Genomic DNA, 24,843 nt, shown 5'->3' with positions numbered 1-24,843 from the left:
TTTTTGTTGTTGTTGAAGTATTTACATGATGTATTGTCGTGATATCTATCCATGTACAAACAATAATGTCAGTCTTTTGGCTGTCCCTTCGATTGTTTTTTTTTTTTAAACCAACAAGCTGACTTTCATTCATTATCATAAAATTCTTAAAAACACGCTAATTATTGCAGTTGCTAAGTGGCAGCGACCATGCAGTAAACAATCATTCATATATGTGAGTATTTTAGTCATTACCATGAAAATGTAATCTAAGCAACTTACAACTATTGTAAACCCTATATAAAACGAGCAACAGAAGCGACTGGAAAACAACACATTAGAAACAAGAGTTGCAGAGTAAAAAAAAAATCATTATAGACAGTGTGATGTGAAAGTCAGCATCCCATGTAAAGATCGATGATGTTTGAATCTTGTCTAGAGAAGGACATCAGCCAGCGAGAATGCAAAAGACGAGCAGAAATCTATGGAGATCAACTGTACACCATTTGTATACTTTTTTTTTATTTTTGGTCTTCTTCTTAGAACTTTCTTCTCTTTTTCTTCTTGTCTTCGCATGGAGAGATTAAACTTGGTCTTGAAAAATCACATTTTACCCTTTGAGCGCTCCGTATACCTACATACCGCACTCGGTCCAAGCGTTTGGTACGGTCACTCGGTAGGCTTCACTTGCGCACTCACTAATATACCCACACAATGACACACACGTTAAATATCCATACACACACACGCTAACACACCACACGGGCACCACAAAGAAAATACGAATGGCTCGTTCAGATTAGAGGCCGGGCTGCTCTGGCAGAAAATACCGGGTACTCTTGTGCGTGTGTGTGCCGTAGACGAATGTATGCACCCAGCTCTGTCGTCGCTGTATGTTCGGGGTAGAAGCGGCCATATATCGTACGTACTGTACGTACATGTACGTTGCGAATGGTACAGGTACAGTAGTGCTATGGGAAAATTAGTAGTTTATCGAGCAGGCGAATAGGATGACCTTCCGCTAGATGTTCCTATAGGAACTGCCTGACGGGGAGGAACATTTTCCACAATTTCGCCAGAATTAAGAAAGTTTTCTTCCTTCTGACGATGTCGACGACTGAAAAAAGATCGACTGGAACTACTTTGAGAAGATCAGCACGATTAATCGAGAGAAAACCAAGCAGTTCTTTGTCGAATGGTGAGAGCCTTTGTTTGACCTCAATTTATGCCGTACATTTCGTAGAGCGATTTACCCACATCGCTGCATGCAGCTCGGTGCAGCAGAGGCTTTCGATTCCTAGGCCAATCCATATCCATCGTTCTCCCAGTCGGCAGGCAGGGTGGAATGCATTTGCAATTTGACTCCAAAGCTGCAGGAAAGCATTGTCCATTTATTTCATGCATGTCACCAAGCGAGGCAAACGATATACCGTATAGACGGAAGTAGTGCTACTCATTCAGGATATTTTCACCCCTAAAACACGTCCAGTAAAATACTGTGTAAATTAACGTTAGATCTAGAATGTAGGACTCTTTAAATAAGTCTTACGTTGTTACAGGATGAGTGTATAACCTTGTCTACTAACAATGCTGTTGAATAAATCGAAAAAAAAAAAGAGTCAAAGTGTTGTCTCTGTTTGTCTCATTGACGTTGACATTGATTTTCTCTTGGTATCAATGTCAAGGCAGACATCAATCTAATTTGTCCAATATCTTATTCTTACTTTGACTCTCAAACACAGTCTAATGTTAACACTTGTGATGTCACCAATGATAATGTCAACAACGTGCTAAAGTAAATTAACACTCACGATTAACAGTCAACACTAGACACGCTAAGTGTTTAAAAAATCTTCTGAGGCAGAATCATGATCCTAAACATGTTTTAGGCATTTTCGGGGGATAGATCAACGTAACCGTGTTTTCAAACGCGTATGGAAACGCTGGTTTGAAACGCTATTCAAAGGGTGTTTTTGAAACGCGTTTGAGACCACAATCGCTTTTCTTCTGAGAGTAGATAAACGCAGTGCTGTTTTGAAACATGTTACATATTATCATGATATCTCCGAGCTGCCACGGTCAGCTTCCATCCAGTATACAACCCGTAGGTTTCAACATGGGCCTCAGTTGACCTCTGCTTCCCAGGTCAAGCTGCGCAAAGCAGCTGCGCAGTGACAACTCTCGAATCGCGTTTCAGTGATGGTTAGATAAGCGCGGCACCTTGAAAATCTTGTTTCAAACCATGTTCGCAAATGTCATTCCAAATGCATTTTGAAACATGATTATCTCTCTTGATTGAGTTAGAAAAATGCATTAGATTCATGTATGGTTTGGTTTAAGTTTACAGTGTAGGTTAATAGAGTTCACATATGCGCATTAAAAGTAACTTCTTTTTGCATTGAAATTGTGAGAAATTAAAAAAAAAATTGAAATTCGAAGCTTACAACAGTACGTATCAATCAAAGATGTAGATGTCTGTTATAAATGTTTGAGGTTTAGTCTGTAGTATTGTATCCGTCTATAATTCAAGTGTTTGAGATGGATGAACAGAACGAACACTGAGATACAATGTTATCTAGTTCTACTATCAGTGACAGTTGACAGTTTGAGCAAAATCACACAAATGATTTGATCTCCAATTCATTTAAAGGCAAGACTTACTTATGTCCCCCTTTAACACCCATCACTTGCCAAGTGTGTGTGCATGCATGTGTCCATGCGTACGCTTGGAATGGTAGAGTGGTGTAGAGTGGTATGGCAGAGTTGATGGGAGACACATTGAAGTCTTTCCCATTCAAACTTGGGCTGCTCTCTTTCATTGATTTTGCAGATTTCCATTCAAAATTTTCAAAATATCCTCAAGCTTGTCTGGCAGTAAAGAAGCTTTTGATGAACTTGTCAGAAATGAACATAAAATGGTTGTTACACAGAAAAGTACTTGGTACATAGCATAATAATTCACATCATTTTCAGTAGAGATATGTAGCCAGATTAAATCGTTTGCAATCCTGCAATGTAGATGCTCAAATTTCAAGAGACATCAGGGCTCAACACTAACTTTTTTTTCTCTAGTGGCCCATTTGGGCCACTGAAATCTTTAGAAATATCTGAAAATTTGGTGGCCAGATAAAGAAATGTGCTGTAAGTGGCCCCAAAATAAATGGAAACATAATAGTCCATTTTGCATCTTAAGTGTCCGATCGGGTCACCAAATGAAGATAGCCTTGTTGGAAATTTGGTGGCCTGACATGCGACATCAATTTTGGGTGGCCCTGGTCCACCGGGCCACTGCTAGTGTTGAGGCCTGGATACAATGTCTTAGTGTAGTCATACAAAGGATCAAAGCATCAAATGTAGTGATCAGGCGCTGATACACTGGCTGAAATAGAGACCAATATCAGTATCAATAAGCTTTTCTGTAATATTTTTTTCTAAGTAGTCCTTATCAATATCATTACAACATGTACATTGTACATGTGTACTAGATGACGGATACCAAGTGTCACAATTTTGGATCTTGTCTTTGGCTGGGACTGGATGGATGCTGCCTGCCTGCTACCATGTATGATGCAGAAATACAAAATTTCCTTTTTGCATGTGATATTACAATGTATAGTTGTAGGTATGGTTTTGATATACCTAAATCATCAGACTCGGATCTCTCCCATTTCATGATGACAAATTAGGGGGGTGGTAGAAAATGGTGGTTTAAAGGGTTTTCATGACTTTCTTATTACAAGCAAACATAAATGTGAGTTGTGATGTTTTACAATGTAGGTATCATGACAAGGTTAGCATCTTTGCTAACATTTGTTTGCAAAGCAGGACTACTTGTTAAAGTAGAATTTTTTTTTTGCCTTTCGCAAGACTGGAAACCCGCATAAAATTAAAAATACTCGAATACTTTTACACGTCATACGTGTACGTTCCACTAATGAATGTCTTGATTCCGCAGAATTTTTTAAAAGCATGCAAACTTCATCTTATTACCCTGTTGAGTGCGAAAATATCCACTTGTACAGTATATCAATGAAAGATCACAAAAGGTGGTACAAAGCTCACTACGCTATTACTATCATAATGAGTGAAATATGGTCTCTATTTTCTGTAGTCGTGTTTGATCTGACCAGTTTGCTGTTTATCAGTAGCTTAGAAATAGAAATTCTTAAAGCCCTTTAATTATTGGTTGCAGTGTTTTCATTGATAAGGAACTCCTTTGCAGTGCTGATATACCAATTCATCTTTTTTAGGTCTTGAACACTTTTCCTGGCTGTGACCTTCACTTTCGGCTGTGATAGTCTCTCATAGTGTTGATACTTTGCCATAATGATACAATTCATGTCTTATCTAGATAATTCACATCACATTCAAGCAGTATACCTTTTCAGTGAATCACCATTATCATGTCAGGAGGATAGGTTCTTTTATCAAGCTATCTCCCTTTTCTCATTATTCACAGCAACAAAGTGGGTGGGGCAATGTGTTGGCTTAATGAATGACTTGCATTAATTTAGAATGATCATGTTAAATAATAACATTCAGAATGTTTTCATCTGAATTGATGCCCCAGGTATTGTAGTCTGTACATTGAGTGTGTGGTGGCCGTTCAGCTTATGTGTTGATCTTCCTATCATGTGCATAGTATCTACCTGTATAGTGAAATGGTAAAAATTTTTAATATACAAAGGTTATATTCTATTAGATTGCATGTACAACAGACTCATTGACGATAAAGGAGAATAAAACCCTATACTGTATATGAATTGAGAGAATGCAGCAATATTATAAATTTGTAGAAGAACAGTGAAGTTTGAGGAAAATCAAACAATCAGTTGAAGTTTTTGGTGTAGCCATCGCTGGATGAGAAGTCTACAATACTTTGTGGCATCTTGTATAGACTTAACCAAATAAAGAAAATACAAATTAAATTCAACGTGTTTTCACTTTTCCAGCATAATGAAAAAAGCACTTGACTCATGTCTGTCAAAAAGCAGAAGAAATAATATTACTAAGTGAATATGTAACAAGTCAAGGGAATCTGTACTTTTTATTAAATATGACATTTTGTGAAATTCTCTTTATATTCTTTACATAGTTGTGCGCATGTGACCGAACAAACTTGGGTCTAATCCAGCAATGGCGGCACTGAATAAAAGATTCAAAACTCTTGAAAGGATTGTCCAATTTTTCCCAATCTTTACTCGTATGTTCTACTACAGAGTTAGGCTGCATCCTATCAATCCACATACAGTGTACCAAGGTATTGTACATTGTATACACATCATTTGGGCTCAATTCCCTTCTAAATTTTGCAATCCAGTTCAGTAGACTAGTGGTCATACCTGGTCTTGTAGCATGCTGAACTTAGGCATTTATCAGTATTTCCTCAACCCCCCCCCCCCACAAAAAACCCCAACAACAACAACACGAAACAAAACAATACAAGTGGCAATACCATCCTACACGTATAAGACTATCACTCATAACATGAAAACAGGTGCCTTTTTTGGAATCTCATCTTCTGCACAAGTTGGAATGAATTTTCACAGATATTCCTTTTGTTATCTTGAGCATCCTTGCCATGAAATTTAGTTTGTTAAGATTTGTCATATTTGATCCTTTATTTCATTTATTTATTTTTTTGGGTCTCCTACAATTATATTTTCAAGTAATTTTCTGGTATGGTAAAGGAGTAGTAGAAGAATTTAGATAATGGAGTACAAATCCAAGTAATGATTAAGGAATTCATGAGTTGAGGAGAGAGCAAGAGAGTTAATGGCTTCATTACTGTATGTACAAATGTATGTAAGCCCAAAGTGATAACATCATGGGATTGTGAATCTGTAATTGCTAGCGTGAAATTGAGCATGTGCAATGTGTATTGATATCGCAGGAAAACTTAAAGCGCATATCCCCACTATGGAGGCAATTGCATGCAGGATCAGTGATAATTTAATCTCATTTCAAGATTCATATCAAATAATCTTATATTCGTAGTTTACCTCATAAAACATGGTTAGGCTGGATTTGTGAGTAATTTTCACAAGAAATCACCCCTAGTTTATAGAGATTACAAACCTGTTGTTCTGACCACTACAAGTGGTTTGATTACCCTCCTTTTCTTTTGTCATTACTGCTATTTTTTAGGGGAAAAAAATGTGAGCAGGGAATGGTATACACAGTTCAGGTAACTTTCCTGAAAGCATTGATTGTGCTATACAGGCAAAACACAAAATATATAAGGTATAAGGTATCAGTATTCATACACCCTAACACATTGCTAGTGACAAGAAAGTCAGTGTATAGCTCAGATAAGGACACTTCTTTATTATGAGGTATAATGTACAAATATGTACACTGTATGATGTGTAATTTCAGCAGTGGGCTCAGTCAACAGTGAAATGAACATTTCTGAGAATTTGAATGACTATTGAGATAGTCAAAACGGATGACAATGTAGTTCAACGTGACATACTTGACACACTCCTGTGTAAATCAATGTGAAGATACAATTGTAGGTGTCTGTACCATTGTATTCACAGGATAAGGCCTGGATGTTAAGGTAATTGATATTTGATAATAATAATAATAATAATAATGATAATAATAATAATAATAATGATAACAATGATAATAATGATAATAATAATAATTAAAATAATAATGATGATGATGATAATAGTAATGATAATGATGATGATGATAATAATAATGATAACAATAACAACAATAATACACAATGCTTACATGTATATAGTGCATAACAGAGTGTATAATTATGTCACTTTGTGCTATTAAAGGAAAGACTGGGGAAAAGACTTTGCAAAATTGCAATGTTACTAAGTTTTATGTTTGTTCAGACTGTAAAAAAAAGAAAAAAAATGTGTCTTAAGCATCAATACCTGTTGTGCACTTTTTGTACAACCTGAATACAGATGAATCTGTGGCATGAAAACAAACCTTTTCAATTACACAATGTTATTTTGTCATTGTATCAAACCAAAGCAAATGGAAACTTGCATAATTGATGTTTCTAGTCCCAGTAAACACACATGTAAATTGTACGGTGTCATATAGCAAACTTGTTATAATTGTAGGAGTTCGAATACTTACAGTATGATTAGTGATCATACATTCATGTACAATGTATCTCTGGTCGAGAAATCAGTCAGTTTGATGTGTATTACTGTACATCCTAGGGAATATGTAAAATCAAGGAAATTTCTCTTGCATTCAATGTCCTAAGATGTTAGGTATATGAACTACTCTTTAATTTTTGTCGTGCTTTGCTTACTTTGTGTACAATACCACTGCCTCACTTTCAGTGGTTTGTACAGAGGAGTTTTGATGGGTTCAGTGCTGTTTTTCCAATGTGTTGTATTCCCCTTACGAGTAATTATTATGACTGCTACACACAGCTTTAAAGGGACTGTACAGTACTGGTTGAGGTGAGGATTCAGGTTTATAACATTCCTAAGTGAGATAATGAGAAACCTCCCTCTACAAATTGAAGTTGTTAAGATCGCAACTGCTGATCTGTAAATTAACAAACATGTCGGAAAAAAGAAACCAGTGGGACTCGAACCTGTCATCTACTGCTTTTTTCCGACATGTTTGTTAATTTACAGATCAGCAGTTGTGATCTTAACAAATTTAATTTGTAGAAGGAGACAAACTGAAGAAACTCACACCTGAACCTTAACCCCTCTGAATAATATCTTTGTAAGCATGTAATTTTAAGAAGGATTCAACGTTTATTTGATGAAAATTGGTTTTCAAATGGCTGAGATATCCAAAAAAAAGTGATAATAATAGAAGGCGACAGGCCACGCCTTTTATTAGGATCTCTTTGTGTCACCTTGTTTTTGGATATCTCAGCCATTTCAAAACCAATTTTCATCAAATAAACTTTTGATTCCCCTTAGCATTGCATGCTCTTTGACATCTCATAGAGTGGTTTCTGAATATCTCGCAAAACGTTAAGAGCTAAATCCTTGCCTCAACCAGAACTGTATAGTCCCTTTAATGCCATATCGATGTGAAAAGTAACAATAATAGAACCCATAAATCCATTCAATTTTTCATGCATAGCACCAATTTGTGATGTACAATGTAGCCACTTAATGTCACATACAGTATCCATTGAACACACACACACACACACACACACACACACACACACACATACACACACACACACAAAGTGTTTACAAAATTTGTACATATGTATACTGCACATACATGTACGTGTAGAGCCTATGCAGCTATAGGAGTCTTCAACACTGGAGTTAGGCAGACATGGGGGAAGCTGTGCTCAATTATCTCCTGTAAACAAACTCTGGTCTATTGTCCCCACATTCACACTTAGACTCCAGAATTCCTACTGGTGAATAGCAGCTCTGTGTTCTTTCAAAAGATTGTGTACTTGTCTATTTTAGTCTACAAACTGTGCACTGAGATAAGGGAACTGTAAATGGTAAACCTGCAGGTATGCCCTACTCCTGCACTGCTCTTGGTCATAAATGAACAGAAAAAAAAAAAAAATGAGATGACATCATGTTATTGTTATACTGAACCGCTGTGTATACCTTGCAGAACGGTGCATAATATATACAAGTACATTGTAACTCCCTGATCATATTATAATAAAAAGCAAGAGGATACTGTGGTATGGTATCCAGTTGAAGGTAATACAAAACACATTGTCACAACCCAGTTACAGCAACACTCCTACATTTAATGTGGCTAACACATGTAGGAAAATATCGCAGATACAATAGGCCTACAGCAAATAGGCTGCATAATGAGAAGGTAGGGACGGACATGGCATGCACCGAGCATAGCCCACTGCCAGACATTACGCTGGGCAAACGTGCGCGAATAATGCATGCAGCATTCATTAGTCTTTAGCAGCTCTCAGTCTGTTCAGCACACAGTGGCAGCCAGCATAGCACTAAAGCCTGGCATGGCATAATCAAGGCAGGGCTTATGCCAGCAGGGAATGTTCAGTGTTGTACCTACATTTGTATGCTGATAACATATTGCCAAATTACAAAGATACTCTCCATTGTTTTGTTGTTATCCAGGAGATATAACAAATAATCAGAGCTAAGCAGACACACCATTTACTGTACCCTTGCCAACGGTGTCTATTTAGCTGAATGATGCATGTTTTAAGTCTCCTGAGGTGGCCTCATAGTGGCATGAAATGTTAGGTTATTGTTTATGGTTCTGTATGTATGAACATTGTCTCTGCCTCAGCACATGATCTGCTAGTATACTTTTTTCCCCCTCCCTTAGGAATCTAGTATGCGTCTGTTTCATTTTACAAGTGTGTTTTATTGTTATTCCATACTGTAAAAGTGGATATTTTTGTTTGAGTGATTTTTCATGCTCGGTGGGTAAGATGAGTTTCATGTATTTTTAATTCTGTCGAATCACATGAGCTACTGGACCATATAGCAAGCAAAAATATTTGTGTGCTTTTATTTTCGCACTAGCTTCTGGTAGTGCGAAATGCACAAAAATTTCAATGCTGCGAAAATATCCGCTTTTACAGTATTACATGTGATAGTGGTGGATAGATTGTGGCAAATTTTTCATTTCTGTTTGCTGCACATGTAGTTTGTTGAATGCTGATATACAGTAACTCAAATGTACACAATGTTGGCATGCCAACACTAATTTTGTAGCATTTCAATCAATTTTACCAAAAAGACTTTACTAAAGTACTTCATTTGCTGTTCTGACATATGTGGAAGAGCCATTCTATACAACAGTTGTATATCAATTGGACATGTGCAAGACTCATGAGGGAATAGCACACAATTCTTCACTGAACCGTTTTATTATTTACTTCTATATCTAGACACAAACACTTTACCGGTAATAAAAAATGTCTGAGGTATACATACACTACATAGAAAGTGTTTGGATGATGTATCTCATGGAAGTGGATATGGCTCAGATGTGCAAGAAAGCCATTGCAGCCTTGTTCAGTTCCCTCAAATGGTCTTTCTGCCCCTATGGTAAATGACCTGACATTATCCTGTGGCAGAGCTAAATGTAATTAGCTCAGATTTGCAACAGGAAACACACATCTAAAGCTCAAGGGGATGTCCCTTTGATGAACTTCAATCCCTCTTTCCCTGTCCTCTCCTTGCCTCAGTCTCCAAGTTCACTTGTCTTCCCCAAAGCTCTACTGCCAGCATGTGTCCAGAAGTAAAGGAGAAGGGTCCCCCTATGAAACTGTGTGGGAGGCTTTGTCATTGCTTCTTCACAGAATCATTCTGTATGTGGGCCCACTCATGGGTCACTGATGCCTAAAATCACATCGAGAACTAAAGCTGTAGTTTGTGTGGGTGGTAGTTTCACAATGGGCACATGCTTTGGACAGATGGCTATAGTTTGTCACTCAGCACACAGTTTAGCATACATGTATGTGCATGATGAAGATTACAAGAATGTATATTGTAATTGTACAGGACTTTGGTAGTTTCATCTCTCGAGTTTTGACAAGTGGTTGTTTATCATCAGCCTGTTTGAAGAATAATAAAATGGGGATAATGATAGATGAATAAAAATGGTAAAAAAGCTTCATATATTTGTGTTTGTACATTCATTTAGTCATTGTTATCATCATTATTATTATTATCATTGTCATCCTCATTATCATTATTGTTATTCATATTATTATTATTATTATTATTGTTATTGTTATTGTTATTATTATTATTATTATTATTATTATTATTATTATTATTATTATTATTTCATCATCGTCATATTTTCTTTTTTCATTATAATCTTTTATGGCCTATATATAAACACCTGTAAAGATGCCATCAGGCATAGAAATTTGCTAAGCTCTAGAGTTGGTATCACATATGATTTAATTTTTGTAAAATTCAGATGTACTGTAGAAGCATGCTGCCTTTGTTTGATAATGATTTGCCAATCAATCACATGTACAGGAAAAGGAGGAAGAGTTTTTTTTTTTTTCTGTGAAACAGGATAAATCTTCTTCTCATTGCACATTCTGTCAAGGAGTGTCATATGGATCACGGAAATTCCTTAATCTGTACAACTTTATTAAATTTGTAATGATGCATACGTACATATATACAAGTTGTGTACACATACAGTTGTACACACACAAACATGCAAACAAAACAAGACATACACAGAAACACCTTCATATCAATACCAACATGCATTCATGCATACAGACACACATAAACCCGCACCCACATACACAAACCCACACACCCACACCCACACAGAGTAAGTCTCTATACTAAAGATAAATTTCCTGAGAGCAGAGGTTAGAGAGCCATAGGTCTGTGAGGTTAATTCCTACTGCAGTTCAGTATTTACTCTGTTGCCAGAGGCAAATTGGTATACACAGTGTATTGTAAGAACCATCAAAGTCTGTGACTGCAGTGAATAGGTTCAGCAAAGCATGAGTGTGTCACTAGACTTTAGATCACTGCACTGAGCAATTATGCCTGTTCCTTTGTGATATGATTATAGATTGCAGTTGTGCTTTGGTCTGACGTACACGTAAAGCCTACACATGAAGTGCAAAATGCAAGTAATAGTATGAACACTATTATTGAGTGAATATGGGAAATTTGGGAGGTATCATGCTACAGAATAAGAAAGAGTGTACCATTTTGAGCAAAATGTAGCTGGTATTTATAAACAGTATTTATTTCAAAGATTGATGTATCATTCTTAAGTTCCTTCCATCGGTATAAAGTTTTAGGATTTTTGCATGCTTTGATTGCATTCCAGGTGATATACAGTGTGTGTATCTCATAGGCACAGTTGTTCACATTTTACATACAAACTAAAAAATGTCACAATTGCATCAAACCATGAAAATGAAATGAGCAAGCAGTAAAAAAAGATATGATATACTGTATGGTATCCTTAAATTTACTATTTCCCATAGGATTGTGTAGTTAGCCATTATCTGTGCAAATAAGCATTTTGATTAGTATAAATGTGGAAACTCTTACTATTCAATTTGTTGCCCCATATCTGTACATATTACTCTGAGGCAGTGCTTGAAATTGGTAATTTCTCAGTCTAATTCATTACCATGAAAGTTGCAGTTGCAGTCCTGCTAAACCTTACATGCACTGGGAATGTGCTGAACAGCACACTGAAAATGCAGCATGTAGTGTAGGGTATCCCCAAGTGACCAAACCACAGATGGTACACAAAGAAGTACAGAAGTGAAGAAGAAAGGAGCTACAGGGCAGTCCTTTATTACGTAGTATACATTTGCCCTGCACTTCTCTTTGTATGCATACACGAGTAGGCAGAGGAGCCGTGTACACTTGGCATGTGAATGCAAATTGTGGTGGCCGGCTTGAAGATGATCAAGCTTGAGTAATCAGCAGCTGCCAACCTGAAAAGCTGAGAAGTCTTTGTTTACTTCACAGTTCACTGCAATCTCACATGGGAAGGAGAAGAGACATTTTGCCCCATTCCAAGCACATTATGATCCCAATCAGTAGACTATTGGTCAGTAACATGCAAGGTATTGCATATTTGGTATGCCACTTATAGCATGTTTTGTTTGATAGAGAATGTAATGATACAATTTGTAGGTGTAGGTGTGAAAGCTGCCTGTAGGCATGAAATACAAACAGGCATCATGAATGCACACTTGAACAGTATATTAGAGAAATTTGTTTCAAAGTCACAAAATCTTTAAATTTGTACAAAGGGTAGCAGTCAGGTATCCTCTCTTTGTCTCTAACACTCGATAACAGTCTGATTCAGTTTTGAAGTAGATTACTCCAGTTGATTAATGATTATGATACACAGTACTGAATAAGTGATAGTACCTTTACTCATGGGTGCATCTCTCCAGAGGTAGGGGCAGTGTATGTGGCTGTAAATCAAATCTAATTTTCTAAGGAAGGTGTATCGGATTACACACTGTATATATCAGGACCACTGCCCTATTCAGGTAAGCAGCATTATTGAGATTAAAAAAGCATTTTTAATGGCCTTCATGATAGTCAATTTGATATGACTTCATTGTGATATTTATAAGAAAAATGCAAAGTCGTGTGATTATAGGGCTTTTTACACTTGTAAATTTTTGCTTAGTCCCGTACCAACAGTGGGGCTAAGGGGGGGCCTTAGCCCCACCGTTGGTACGGGACTATCCTTAGCCCACTTTCTGTTTACACTCGTTTTTGCCAAAGTGGGCTAGCCCCACCGATAGTCTGGTACTATCTGGCCCTGCAAAATAGCAGGGTTAGCACTGCAATTGCGGTGCCAAGCAAGTGAGTGTAAACAGAACGAAAAAATAGTCCTTGGCTAAGCGACGGAGACGAAGTCCAACCCTCACTGACCAATCAGAAACGAGGTAATTAAGTGCTGCCGGTGCGTGCGTGTACGTGTACAGTACACAGCGTAATCATGAATATTCATGTGGTTTGGAAAGTCCGGGGCTAAGAAATACGAGTGTAAAAAGGTCAGTTTTCTCCTTAGCCCCGGACAAGAGATAGTACGGGACTAATTGGCCAGTATAAAAAGCTGAAAAAATTGGTACGGGACTAACGATAGTCCTGGGTCAGAGAAAGTCCGGGGTTAAGAAATACAAGTGTAAAAAGCCCTTATTACACCAAAGCAAATTTTCCCGTGGAAGAAAAGGAAAATTGTCTTTCTTGCATTCAGTTGTCATTAACTGCAAATAAATCATTTTGGATAGTCTTTATGTTCTACAGAGCTGTATGCAACTAGACAAGCACTGAGAAGCAACACAATGATCTTTCAAATGATGATCTGTTGACCTCATGGTTTCTGTGGCTACTCTCCCATCAGTCATTGAAAAGCTTTGATGTCCAACACCCTCTCCAAGTATATGGACACTGCCCACATACTGTAAAACACGATATATTCGCGGCATGAAAATTTCGCGAATTGGAGCCGGCGTCCTTTCTCGCAGCATGAAATTTTTGCGGCTTACCACTGGCATCCAATGCACATTGTGTAGGCAAGAACTTTCGCGTGCATTTTAATTTTGTGAATGTTGCCGCTCGCAAAATTTGTGACATTAAAATGCACACGAAAATTCCTTGTTTTACAGTACACATTTATGATTCGATATCAAACTAGACCGCCATCCATACTGACTGTGAAAATAGTGGCATATATATGAAAACTCATGATGTTACAGTGAAAGTTGCTATGCAATCATGCAAAAAGCCACTACTGAGTACTACTGGTACATTGCCAGAAAAGTCACACACAGGAGTATGATTGTACTAATGCACATCAAGTTTGCTGCCATGATTTGCAGTGTGAACCTGCACTGCAGAAAACATGTGATTCTCACCAAGGAGAAGCTCTTTGTTCTTACCAAGGGACTTCAGTACTCCCCACAGTCAGTCACTAGCTATTAAAATGTGCTCCTACATGTATTTGGATCTAGGCTATTGTTTCATCTGTTGTGAAGCTAGGGAATTGCTGAATCCAGTGCACTTTGAGTACATTTATTGTGTGGCAAATCTCATCATATTTCTCTTGTGATGTAACCTTGCAAGTCTTGTTGCAATGTGAATAGAGAAGTAAAAGAGCCTAGTCTTTAAAGACATTATCTATTTTCAATGAGAATGGGCCTAGAGAAAATTACTTTGTAGAAATATTTTTTGTGAATTATGTCAAATGATTTGTTTAGATATTAAGGTGAGCTGAATACAGGGTAAATAACTTTGTCTTTTAGTGATCGTGAATTCTGTAATCTCATTGGTCAATCAACCACTGAATATATCCCGTATTCCGTGATAAGGTCATATTGTGCGCATGCGCTAAATCCACCACTGAATATATTTCGTATTCCGTGATATGACGTCATAATATTACACAGCTAGCTGCGCGTCTGCCAAAGACGCTTATAGGAAAGTGCATGCTAATCCTGTACAAAACAAATGGACAGCGTGCGGTCCTCAAGCGTATTACGCACATAACCTGAGACCACAAGACGCTTGATAAACGACAACAACAGCAACTTCAAAGACAGTGCGTCTCAGGTGATGTGCGTCTTTGCCTGAGCTAGCTAGACGCGCTGTCTTTGCCTTTATATCTGGCTACTGCACTTATGGCGTGTACGTATTTGTATGCGCGCATACAATAATCAGCTCACGAGACGTAGGCCTAAGTCAACATGGTCATGGCTGACAGCTGGCGATTTCAACATTATTCACTAAGGGAAATAAGCGAGAAGAAGGTTAGTACTTACACTAAAAGATAAAATCGTTACCCCCTGCTTGTTCTCACGAAATACGGGAAATATCTACTGTCTGGTGCCATATTCCATTCGGCCTCCGGCCTCATGGAATATGGCACCAGACCGTAGATATTTGCCCGTATTTTGTGAACAAGCAGGGGGTAACTAATTGTATTTGCATTTAAATAGTTCTTTGTTCTGCATGAAAACACATGTATCCATACTTTTGTGTAGGGCCTATAAAGATAGTCTACTCAAAGCTTAAAGGACAAGTTTACCTTCATAAACATACGGATTGAGAAAATGCAACAATATTAGTAGAACACATCAGTGAAAGTTTGAGGAAAATTGGACAATCGATGCAGAAGTTATGAATTTTTTAAATTTTTGTGTTGGAACCGCTGGATGAGGAGACTACTACAGCTTGTGAGTCATATGCGTAGAACAGTATAAAGAAAATGTAAAAGAAAATTCAACATATTTTCACTTTTTTCGCATAATAAAAGAGCACTTGACTTGCCTCTTTCTAAAGGCAGGGGGAATAATATTACCCATAACATTTGTCGGTAACGAGTCAGGGGAATGTGTACTTTTTTCAAAAGATGGAATTTTGTGAAATTTTCTTTATATTTTCCTTATATTGTTGTACGCATGTGACATCTAAGTTATTCATACACTGCAGTAGTCTTCTCATCCAGCGGGTACTGCACAAAAACTTCAAAAATTCATAACTTTTGAACGGATTGTCTGATTTTCCTCAAACTTTCAATGATGTGTTCTACTAATATTGCTACATTCTCTCAATCCTTATGTTTATGAAGGTGAACTTGTCCTTTAAAGCAGGTGCAGTTTCATACTCAGCATACAACACAGGATTTAAAAGATTGTGCCTGTTCTGCATGACATGTTTTTAACTGCGAGGATTCTAAGGGTATGCAAAATTCACTGTACAATCTTGTATGTGAGCTATGTTTACTAGCTCAGGGATTTACTGTAAAACATGTTATTTTAGTAGCATGAAATTTTCGTGAATTGGAGCCGCCGGCCTTTTCAACTGCATGAAATTTTCGCAAAGTGCCTCTGGCACTCAATGCATATAGTGTAGACAAGAGCTTTCGCATGCATTTTAATTTCGCAAATCTTGGCTCTCACAAAATTGGCGAAGTGAAAATGCACGCGAACATTCCTCATGTTACAGAAGACAGGAATGGTTTGCTTTGTTTCTGTGTGTGGCCAAGAAAGCATGTCTTTGAAATCAACCCAACCTAGAAATAATTTGAATTCTTCAGTGTCACTAATGTTTTGTTTCCAAACATCAGATTTCAGTTGGTCTATGTTCCATCTGGATGTGTTTACACTGAGCACTAGTACCCTTCCCTTTCCTCCCCCTCTTTCTACAATGTACATTTTTAAGTCTTACATGTACATGTACATCAAAGGGAATGAAACCCATTCATGTACATTGAGTGAATGCAGCAATATACAGTGGTTACATTTTCAGCAAAGTTTGAGGAAAATTTGACAATCCATTGAAAAATTCTGAATTTTTATAGTTTTGGTGCAGTCATGGCTGGATGAGAAGACTACCACAGTTTGTAATGTCACACATGTACAACAATATAAAGAAAATATAAAGAGAATTCCATAACATGACATTTTTAATAAAAAGTATGTATTCTCTTGACTTTCCCTTCTCCGAAAGAGGTACTGTTAATCAAGTGCTCTGTCATTGTGCTAGATAATTTTGTGAGTGGTTTAATTTGCGATCATAGAGTACAGTAATGAACAAAGAAATATTCACCTGCATGTTTGCATTTATGTCAAGATCGGAGTTTTGCCTGTTGTTAAATTTGCAAATCGCACCCATCTTGCGAAATTGGCAAAAATTGAAACCCTCTGAAGTAGCGGCGCATACAGTTTCTGATGCACACAGTTACTGCAGCAGACAGAATGCAGGGAGCTGTGCTGCATATATCTGCATGAAGCAGCTTTATGACTTGCCAGCCATTCAGTCCCTACACTGCCATCGGCAGTTGCCAGCCTTATGTGTGCACAGACATCTAACACCTTCACAAACTTTTCCCCTGATGCTGAATCACACCGGAGGTCACCAAATCATGGCAAATCTGAATGTCACTATTCCCGGTAGTGATAAAATGGTATATTGAAATGAACATTGACATTATGAAAGTATGATGTGTTCTGCTGGTGAAATTTGGTATTAGAGACTAAACACTGTATTTAGCCATTATGAAAAGAGGCTAAAAAGCTTTAATAGGTGATAGATTTAATGGCACATCTTTCTATCAAGAACTTACATTGCAGCATGTTGATAGTCACCCTTTTCAAGATTTGTGTGGCTTTGGTCTTCTGACTAATTGGAAGCTGATATGCAGAAAATACTGTAACATACAAAGTATGTTGTTAACAGCAGAATATTATGTTCAATTTGGAATAAATATTGTATAAGTGGAAGGGAAAGTTTTGAGCAAAACTTTCTTGTGATAATAAGGTATTAGTCAGGTCTGCAATGCTGTGGTCAAATTAGCCTGAGAGTTGCAAGTTCCAGGTGTTTTGGAAATGATGTCTGTGTTAAGTATGACATGTTACCTGTATTATGCAGTGCTAAAAATGTTGTTTCTGTGACACGTTCAACCCTCATGGATCACTGTAGGAGTAATACTCAAGTTTATCTCTCATTCTTTTGTCCTATGCACCCTACTATTGATAACCTTTGGTGATTCTTTTACTGTTAGCTTTATATGCATCTGTCTGTTATATGGGACAGATAGTTGTGAGAGTATCTATCACAATTTTAATAGTACTTTGTTTTCTAGCCATGTTCAGTGTTACAAAATGAATCTTTCCTTTGATGAGTGTGGCTTTGACTATGAGAGCTCTACATTCATCATTCATTTGGTCGTCTAATCGCACAACTGAACTTTGTGCATTTTATTAAATGTGAAGTTGCAAGAGAGCTGAATATGGTGACTTCTATACCACTGGATACCAGACAGAAAGCAGAGAGTCAGTCAGCTAGCATGCCATGCATGCTTGCTGTTCAATGTGTGCAGGTCACGGTTCCTTTGAGACAATTTAGCTATGCTTTCAATTCTGTGAGAACATGCAGAGATGAATGTCTGTACATACACTGGGGAGATGTAGACTGCATGTGGGGTCACGTACCAAATAGAGATACATTGCACATGTATGAATTTGCAGTTTTTTATCAGCTATTTCACACACAATTTTCTCACGTTTGACATATTGGTTTCTGAAATTCATTTTTGTCCATTCTTGGCCACTGTAAAAGCTCAAACTTACTGTTTGTGTTCTACACTACACCGTAAGTGTCAGAGAAGACATTATTTTGAGTTTTATATTCGTGTAAGTTTCTCTAAGTAAAAAGAAAAACTATGGCTTAAAGTTATAGAATGTACTAAAAGTAAAAGGCTCGGTGAATACTGTATATGACGTACACTCAAGCCAGACTTCAGTCACCTCTAGTCTCACCTACTCACCTATTAGCTGAGAATGACAGGCTGTATTCCAGGGTTTGTGGGCCTCAGGCATTCTTCATGTTTGCATACAATTACAATACATTGACCTCACCTCCCTCTCGTTTCCCCCTGAGAGAGGAACCCTGTTTCACAAATGGTCTCCTGCCTACCAACTAGTCTAAATACCTCTGAAATGGTTCAGAAAATCCTCTCAATTCTGAATAGCATGATCTTGCCATTCTCGATCAATGGCAAATCTACAGTAGGTGTTGAGAATAATACATGCATACTAGTCTTCGTGAATAGCTGTGCGGAGATATGCTGCTATCCTAATTGCAACTATGCAGTCAAAGCATCAGATTTTTAAAGCTTTTTGTCTTTGTTTGATTGCTTAGTATGCCATGAGTATTGCCTGATTTACCTCTGACCAGTTAATTTTACAGAGTTCATGGACATACAGTGTACGTGTGGACTTTCTGATTTGGAAAAAAAAAAATCGCACTTAAATGTATCTGAAACAAAAAAACAAAACAAAACAAAAAACAAACCAAAATGAAACCTGCATTGCTTAAATGAGAATGAAACCCAAATATGTAAATTGAGGGAATAAAGCAATACTAGTAGAAAGTTTGAGGAAAATCAGACAACATGTTTAAAAGTTATGAAGTGTTAAAGTTTTGGTGCAGCCGTAGCTAGATGAGAAAACTACAACACTTTGTGACGTCATGTATGGACATTAGTATAAAGAAAACATATAGAAAATGCAAAATATTTTCACTTTTCTAGCATTATGAAAGAGCACTTGACTTACCAGAAAGCAAGCAGGAAGAATGATACTTCCCTCAACATATCATCAGCTGAAAACCAGAAGGGTGCTATCACATTCTATGTTAAAGATTTGAGCATAAATAGAGATGAAATAATCAACTTTCATGAAATTAAAAGTTTAAAGAAGGTGATCAAGCTCTACAATCTGATACCAATAACTCAATACCCCCCAAATTGCGATAGCACCCTTCTGGCTCTCAGCTGACGATACGTCGGTAACAAGTTGAGGCTATGTGTACTTTTCATAAATAATGACATTTTGTGAAATTCTCTACATGATATTTTGTTTGTATCGTTCTACATGCATGATGTCATAAACTGTAGTAGTCTTTTCAGTCAGTGATGGCTGTACCGAAACTTAAGGCCCGAATTCATGAAGGTGGTACAAAAAACCATGGAGCGCCAAGTGTTGCATGGAATATTTCGTTACGAAATCAGTCATTTCGTCGATGAAATGATGATTTTGTAACGAAATGACAACATTTTGTAGCTAAATGAACATTTCATCCATGAAATGATAATTTCGTTAACGAAACAGTCATTTTGTCGACGAAATGACCAATTTCGTTTCGAAATATTCCGTGCGACACTTGGCGCTCCATGGTTTTTGTCCATGGTTTAAACCATGATTTCATTTGTATCACCTTCATGAATTCGGGCCAAAGAATTCATTTCTTTTCAACAAATTGTCTGATTTCCCTCAAACGGTGCGGATATGTAGCTAGGAATGTTGCTACACGGGGCAGATCCAGGAATTCCGTAAAGGGGGGCACAAACAATATTTCTGGTGCTACTTCCGGGTTTCATCTCATTTTTTCCTTTTTATTTCTTTTGTTTAAACAACAAATAAAGAGGGGGCGTACGCCCGATGCGCCCCCCTCTGGATCTGCCACTGCTACATTCACTCAATATGCATCTATATTTGGGGTCCATCCCATTATTCTGACAATAAAGAAGTAATATAACACACAAGTGATTACCTTCATATCTACAATTGTAGGAGTCTCAGATTTTGCAAACCATGCAATGGGGTTGCATTCTTGAGGTGACATGCATATGATTTGATTACTTCAAATAATAATTTTTTATATTTTTTTATTATGATGATAATAATAATAACTATTATTATTATAGATGCAACACATTGTGAGCTTTGGGATAGCAGTACATATGCAGTTTGTGAGTAAGTCATTAGAGTGCACATTAAAAAAAACAAAAAACTTTGTAGCTGTTCAGCAACTGCTTTTCTTCTTTTTTACATTTATGAGCTAACTTTGCCTGTGAAACTTTGCTGCAAGGTTCCTTTCTTGCTCTATATGGGGTGACAAAAATGTCTAGTTTGACAAGGGATGAAAGCATGCAGTGATTCCTTGTGAGCTGGCAGGAAACTACCTAGATTGGTGCCCGCATATGATATCCTCAGCAATTTGCAGTGCAGCCTTCTCTGAAATAAGACTCACTGCCTTCTGGTAGCATGGTTTGAGGCCCGAGACAAATATAATATGGAAGGTGTCCAAGGCTTGACCAGTAGGTGTGTCATAACGAGTGTCAACAGATACAATTACATGTAAGATGGTATGAAATAAGTTAAACCTCACTCAGTGTGAAAAGGTTAGGACTTACATGTACTTAGAAATGTATCAATGTTTTTGAAAAAGGGCTATTTCTTGTTTTAATGCATAATCTTGATGAATAAGAATGTAATAATACTGCATGAAATTTTTTTGTGGAATTTTTTCGGCAATTGCATTATGTTAACATAGCTATACATTCAGAAAGTAAAAACCAATCGGCTGTTTGTAGTATAACTGTGAACATAGCTTGCTGTATAATGTGTTTAAAGGACTACACTTATTTGATACACACAAGGTAATGCCATAATGACATGTTAGGTGCAGCCGTAAGTAATTTGTAATGCACAACCTGTCAGTAGAGGGCAATCAATGAAATGTGTAGGAGGCATACATCGGGCTTCAGTGATAATCAAGGTAGGTATCTGATACAATTTATCCTGGAGTGGCTTGATTGAGGGAGTAATGAAAACCCCCTCAAACTAGGATTAGACCGTGTGACGTAATAGGTAGTAGGGGAGTGTGGGTGTACAAGTCTTCTTTATCATGCTTGGAATGATTTAGGGAGGCCTTATCACTGCTCCAAATACCACTTCATGTTTCCTCTCACTACTCTGAAGACTCTGGTGACTTGAAGTTAGGCTAATGCCTCCCTCTGGGCCTTATGGGTTAGTCAATCACTTGAGCCAGGCTGTCCCTAGCAATCCTCACCATCATGCATATTTATCATCCTGGTAAGACAAAGTGTATTCATGTCTCCCTATCTTAAAATGTGCTCTTTTTTTTCCAGTGGAATGGATTACCAAAAAGGGAAAGCTGTCTCAAAGAGGAAGTGATTCTAACTGAAATCAATAAAGCAGCACATTTGGGCAAATTTGAATGTCATTTAGTTTGATGGCCTAAGACATTGGAATGGATATGTTGGTAACATGACCAAGATATCCCAAGCATAACAAATCTGTTCTATCTGTTGCATTTGAAAACCAAATCATATTGTGATTTTCCTGGAATAGGTTGGAAGGATTCAGTATCCTTTGCCTTTGAACAGAATCACTTATAAAATAGTATAAATCCTACAAGAAAATAAGATCTGGCTGATATGTTGCTATCAAATCAGATTAGAAACATAATACTAACTAAGTGCTGTGTATAATGACTAGCATTTAAGCATTTTCAATATTACCATATTCTCTCAAACTTTCATTTATATCACTTGATATTTTGCCGCTTGTCTAATTTTTTTCAAGTGCATTTTTCCTTTTGTATTGTTATTGATCTCCATGTATCTGGTATCTTTCAGTTGTCTATCATGATTTTTATTTTAAGGCATTACATGATATTCTGTAGAATACTGTTTTTCCAATTGGTAAACTTGCGCCCCATCCACCAATCTCAACCCCCCCCCCCCCCCATATGAGTTCATGCCAAACAAATCCTTCAGGAGTGTGACTTACCCATCTCACTGTAAAACTGAAAGCAGGCATGCAGAACCTAATGACAAAGATATGGAGCAGCTATTCCTCTAGATCACAGCACCTTGGTTGACTGTAATGTTGTTTAGAGAAAAATGTTGACCCACAGTAAAAGTTACCAGTGAATGCAGTTTGACTAAATCAGTAGCTGAATGGAAATTTGAGTGAAGTCAAGCAAATAATCATTTCATTTTAATGTTTTCTTGAATATCCACATATAAACCGGTAGGGTATCTCATGGACTACGAAAAAATAGCCCCCCCCCCCCCCCCCCCCCCCGATGCAACTTTAGTCATCTCTTCTGCAGTACATCTCATATGGAAAAAAAAAGATGCCTCAATTTGCATGGAGCAAAAGTGGGCTTTGTTGTATTTTGTTTTATTAGACTCTCTTACGGATTGAGAGGGACAGTGCCGTAAAAAATGACCAAATTATAGACATTTGTGTGCATAAACATATTCCAGTGATGGGCTCTATTTTAGAGTGTACCCATGTGTTACTAAGCTGAAATATATTTGGTATGGATAAAGTGGAATCAATTTCTTGTCTATTACATTGTATATTATTATTATGCTAGAATTTCAATTGAGCTGCAGTTTTGATTTTTAGTGCTTTATTTATCAAACAGCAAAAAAAAAAAAAAAAAAATCAATTGGAATAAAGTACCAATATCTTTTTACAAAAAAATCTTTTTGTCATATATCCATGTATTTCTCTTCACATTTAAACTCAGATATATATTTTTTTGTATGTTTTATTCATTTTCAAAGATAGAATCAGAGAATATATTTTTTTGGGGAATTTACCTTTTGCAGTGTGTATATTGTTTGCTGAGAGAGTTTTCTGTATGTATACATGTCGGATTTAACAGACCAGCTGGTAACAATATCAGCATCATCCTTGTTGATGTTACGATTTCTGTGTAACTTCTGCTTTTACCTCTTTTTTTTTTTTGTTATCTATCCTAATCAGTTATTTCCTCCTTGCCTTTCACTATTAAGTTTATATGTCATGTACACAAGTTCACAAGTAGTGTAGTTGGCATATCATGACTGTCCAAATCTAAATAAAAGAAAGAGAGCATGTCATGTGTGGAAACTGACTGGTGTATGGCTATTTCTTTACAGAAAATTACTACACTGTATGTCTTCTTAGTAAAGTAAAGTACCTACTGTAAATCTTTATAAGGTCAGAGGTGTAGAAATGATATGTATTGTAACATTACTCATTCAGTGCCAGAGCTCATAAAGGAAGCTTGGTAGTTTGCTAAATTGTACATGCATAGACACTTTGGCAGGGTGATTTAGAAAAAATATATATATATTCATCGCTTGTAATTGGTTAAAAGGTCGAATTTATAATGATGCCCTAGACTTGGTAGCCTTTCTGGATTAAAGTTCTAATTCATGCTTGTTCTAATATTGCACTTTACATGTCACACTTCAGGATTGTAATAATAGGATTTTATGAGCAATATCAGACAGAGATACAGTAGCTTCAGTCATGAAATCATGAGTATGTTACAGAGGGTTTGGAAGGGAGCGCTACACGGCAGCAGGGCAGTTAATTTACATTTGATGCAGAATGTATGCCGACCTCTTTCTTCTCTTAGCAATTGAGTGACGGAGGGAGGGAGCAAGGCTTGAGTTTTGGGTACATTCATACAGTAGGGCTGGGGGTAGGGTGAAACCTTTGACTCATCATGACATGCAAATCTTTCACAGAGTTCTACCCTCGTGGGGTCACTGTGTGCTACAGATTCCTGCCTGTACCACACTCTTTCTGTGTCTTACCGGTACCATGTGTGCCTCTTTTACAGTGTAGTACACTCATCCTTTCCTCTTTTTTTTTTCTTCATAGAGTTGAGCAGGACTTGTGCATGACAAAATTGTGACAGTGTTGTTATCCAGAGATAATATGTGATAGACAGTGGCACGAGTCATGTCTTCTCCATTCTCAGTGTATGGTAGTCATGACCTTTGTGGTAAACATATTGCATCATTCAGCACATGGTTACATTGGAGCATGACCACATTTCTATGAAAATGAGAACAGGGGTAGTGGATGATAATCTATTCATTGAGGCAAGGTCAAAGGTGATTCTAAAGAACTCTCCTTTACTGCTGCTGGACACCTTTGGAGTTTGAACTGAAATGGAACACCTGTTTTGCTACTCTGATACGAACTGCCATTTTTTGGTGAAAACAATTTTTTTTTTGGTGACAAACCCAACAAAGATT

At 37.2% G+C, this 24,843-nt stretch overlaps 1 protein-coding gene across 1 annotated transcript in view; it reads left to right on the top strand.

Annotated features, from left to right (window-relative positions):
• Positions 1-973: 973 nt before the first annotated feature.
• The window catches only part of LOC139740717 (F-box only protein 11-like), a 67,673-nt gene continuing 43,803 nt past the window's right edge, over positions 974-24,843 (top strand). Inside the window, exon 1 of the mRNA XM_071651283.1 lies at positions 974-1,177. Coding sequence (XP_071507384.1) covers positions 1,087-1,177 — 91 coding nt within the window. The 5' untranslated portion in view covers positions 974-1,086. The remainder of the gene's footprint in view (positions 1,178-24,843) is intronic.

Source organism: Diadema antillarum, unplaced genomic scaffold (assembly GCF_040938485.1).
Source record: "Diadema antillarum isolate AM-2024a unplaced genomic scaffold, OU_Dant_1.0 seq00000876_RagTag, whole genome shotgun sequence".
NCBI lineage: Eukaryota > Metazoa > Echinodermata > Echinoidea > Diadematoida > Diadematidae > Diadema > Diadema antillarum.
Note: the sequence above shows the minus strand (reverse complement) of the source record. Positions and strands in the feature narration are given on the sequence as shown.